Below are 3228 nucleotides of genomic sequence, written 5' to 3' on the forward strand. Positions count from 1 at the left end.
GGGCTCTGCGGGGTCTCAGGTGGGCTGCACACCTCTTACCTGTCAGCCCCGATCCGCTGTCCGCCTCCATGGTCGCTGGCAGGTCCCGCCTCCTCTTCCGTCGCCGGGCCCCGTCTCCTCTTCCGTCGCCGGGCTTTCCTCCTCCACTTCTGACGCCGGGCCCAGCCTTCCTCCTCCACAGCTGCTGGCTGTCACTGACTCAGCAGCGGATGTGAGGAGGAATGCGCCGCTGCACAGATCACTGACAGGTTGTCGATGATCTAACAGCGACATGTTCCTCCTCACACACGCCAGTGACAGCCAGCAGCCTGAGATGCCATAGCCACCCAGGCGGCCCGCATGGCATCAGGGGGATGTCCTGGCCGGGCCCCATAGCGGCCGCCTGTGTCGCTATGGTGATTGTTACGCCACTGCACGGGAGTGATGCCCTATAGAAGATTGTGGCTCCAGTACACATTTGAAATACATTGGCGGTGGATACATTGTATAGAATTGGTTCATAAAGAAGGACTGTGCTTCACATAGAGACTCTCTTCCTATGTTTTATATTTTATAGAGTGTGATAAGAGGAAGTCATTTATTTATATAGGTTTAGCTGAATAATATAATTTGTATTCATCGTACTTATAGAGATATCAGAGCGCTGTTTTCTTATGCTACGTGATATAGATTACATTGATAGAACAGGTTTTTCTTATGCGGTCAGCAGGAAAACGTATCTTACCGTCTTCGGAGTCGATCATGCTGAACCACGCCGGGCAGCGCATGTAGGCCACTTTGCCGACCACAGCTGGCATCCAGCATGTTATGTTATCCCACATTCCTGGGCAGCCTGAAAGACAGAGAAATATAGTTTGATAAGGCTCCGTTCCTCGTGGTACCTGCCATGGCACTGGATGAGGATTATCAGGATTTTATATGTCGCTGATTTCTATTCATTCCGGCTGCTCACAAGTCACACCAGGATGGAGGTCCTTCATTGTATAAGGGTTATTTACAAAAGGGTGAAGAGTTTGGAGAAGGCAGGAGAAGAGAACAATCTAGGCCAAAAAAGCTGATTTGGAAAACTTCTCCAATTCAGCTCACTTTCCAGGTCAACTATGTTGTTCTAGATCAGGGGTGCCCATGCTTTTTTGTGTTAAGATCTACTTTTCAAATGACGAGCTACCTGAGATCTACCAACGAAAAAAAAACCTCCCTCGCTCTCTCTCTCCTGGCTGTCTCTCCTGGCTGTCTCTCCTCGCTCTCCTTGCTCTCTCTCCTGGCTGTCTCTCCTCGCTCTCCTTGCTCTCTCTCCTGGCTGTCTCTCCTGGCTCTCATTGCTCTCTCTCCTGGCTCTCTCTCTCCTGGCTGTCTCTCCTTGCTCTCTCCTGGCTGTCTCTCCCCGCTCTCTCTCCTGGGTCACCTTGCTGTATTTTGCTGTGTAAACTAATATTCTTTGATGTAATACATAGCACTTCAACCACCAGTATCCAGCAGAAAGGTATCAGGGAGCTCGGCTCAACAGACTCGGGCTAATACCCTGTTTCCCTGAAAACAAGACCTACCCCGAAAGTAAGACCTAGTACTATTTTTGGGAATTGCTACCTACCCCGATAATAAGACCTAGTTGTGACCATTCCCAGGGCCGGTGGTGGCATAAGGGGGAACTTGAAGAACCTAATTGGCCCCCCTGTTCTAGATTGTTCACTTCTCCGGCCTTCTCCAAACTCTTCACCCTTTTGTGAATAACCCTGATCAATGTACCCTAACACCTTTTATATGCAAAAGACACAGATGTTCATCTATTGAAAACAAAGGGACACTATCTGCATGGAGTTTGCATGTTCTTCTTGCGCTTGCCTGGGTTTCCTCCAGGTACTGCGGTTTGCTCTCACACTCCAAAGACATGCTAGAAGGTTGACATGTAAGCTGCGGAAACATTTGGTGCGGTTCGGATATTTCGTTGTTTTGGGATTCAGATCTGAAATTCAATTCGGTTCGGGTTTCGGACGAAATCCGGACTTTCGTTAGTTTCGGATGAGTTGACGAATATTCGTTGCGAATACCACAGAGAACCGTATACAGATATTAATGCTAAAGCTGAATCTCCTAGACCCGAATGGGGCTCGGGATCTGAATTTCCGAATGGCATTGGGGAGATCCCGAATGCCATTCGGGTCTGGGAGCCATATACAAATATTACTAAAGCTGAGGCTCCCAGACCCCAATAACATTCAGGAGCTCCCAAATGCAATTCGGAAATTCGGATCCCTTCCCAAATGGCATTCGGGTCTGGGAGCCTCAGCTTTAGTATGATATGTATATACTGTATACGGCTCCCATGTTTTCATAACGAAAATTTGTGTTCAGACCTATTCGGATGCATTAAACCAAAAAACACATCTGATTGGCCAGAAAAGTCACATGTCCGATTCAGCTTTGTTTTTGAATGGAATTCGAAATTCGAAAACAGAAATTTGGATTCGGACACATTCGGATGCATAGGGATTCAGAAATTCGGATGTGTCCAGATGTCTGAATTTCAGGTGCTATATAAATACCTGTAATAAAATAAATAGTTAAATACATTAATCTCTTTTAGTTATTAATCTAAAATAAATAAATATTAGATAAACATTTGATTATACATTTTGAGAAATCTCGAATATCGTCTTTCTGACACAGTAAAGAGGAATCAGGAAAGTGTGAATTAAGCCCATATATTTTCATGCAAAATCAGAACACATCAGATACATAGCGCGGTGAGCGAGCATTGGCTTCATACGGAGCTGAAATCAGCACATTTTATCTCTTACACCAATCTGACACAAACCACCTCCATCACTGGGAAGATATCAGAAGGATCTGTCATTTATTTCACATTTCTCTCCCCTGGCTTTCTCTCCCCACTCTCTCCCCTGGCTGTCTCTCTCCCCTCTCTCTCTCTCCTGGCTGTCTCTCCCCTCACTCTCTCTCCTGGCTGTCTCTCCTCTCTCTCTCTCTCCTCACTCTCTCCCCTGGCTGTCTCTCCCCTCTCGCTCGCTATCTCTCTCTCTCCTGGCTGTCTCTCCTCACTCTCTCCCCTGTTTGTCTCTCCTCACTCTCTCCTTTGGCTGTCTCTCTCTATCTCTCTCTCCTGACTGTCTCTCCTCTCTCTCTCCCTTGGCTGTCTCTCCTCTCTCTCTCACTCCTCTCCCTCTTGTCTCTTTCTCCTGGCTGTCTCTCCTCTCTCTCCTGGCTGTCTCT

At 47.3% G+C, this 3228-nt stretch overlaps 1 protein-coding gene across 1 annotated transcript in view; it reads right to left on the bottom strand.

Moving 5' to 3' along the window:
- Positions 1-724: 724 nt before the first annotated feature.
- The window catches only part of LOC108799025 (pituitary adenylate cyclase-activating polypeptide type I receptor-like), a gene marked incomplete at its 3' end in the record, with an annotated part of 48688 nt that continues 46184 nt past the window's right edge, over positions 725-3228 (bottom strand). The window contains exon 3 of the mRNA XM_018570835.1: positions 725-832. Within this exon, the coding sequence (XP_018426337.1) occupies positions 725-832 (108 nt within the window). The remainder of the gene's footprint in view (positions 833-3228) is intronic.

This window comes from Nanorana parkeri, unplaced genomic scaffold (genome assembly GCF_000935625.1).
Source record: "Nanorana parkeri isolate BGI_ZX_2015 unplaced genomic scaffold, ASM93562v1 scaffold1606, whole genome shotgun sequence".
In the NCBI taxonomy this organism is placed as follows: Eukaryota; Metazoa; Chordata; class Amphibia; order Anura; family Dicroglossidae; genus Nanorana; species Nanorana parkeri.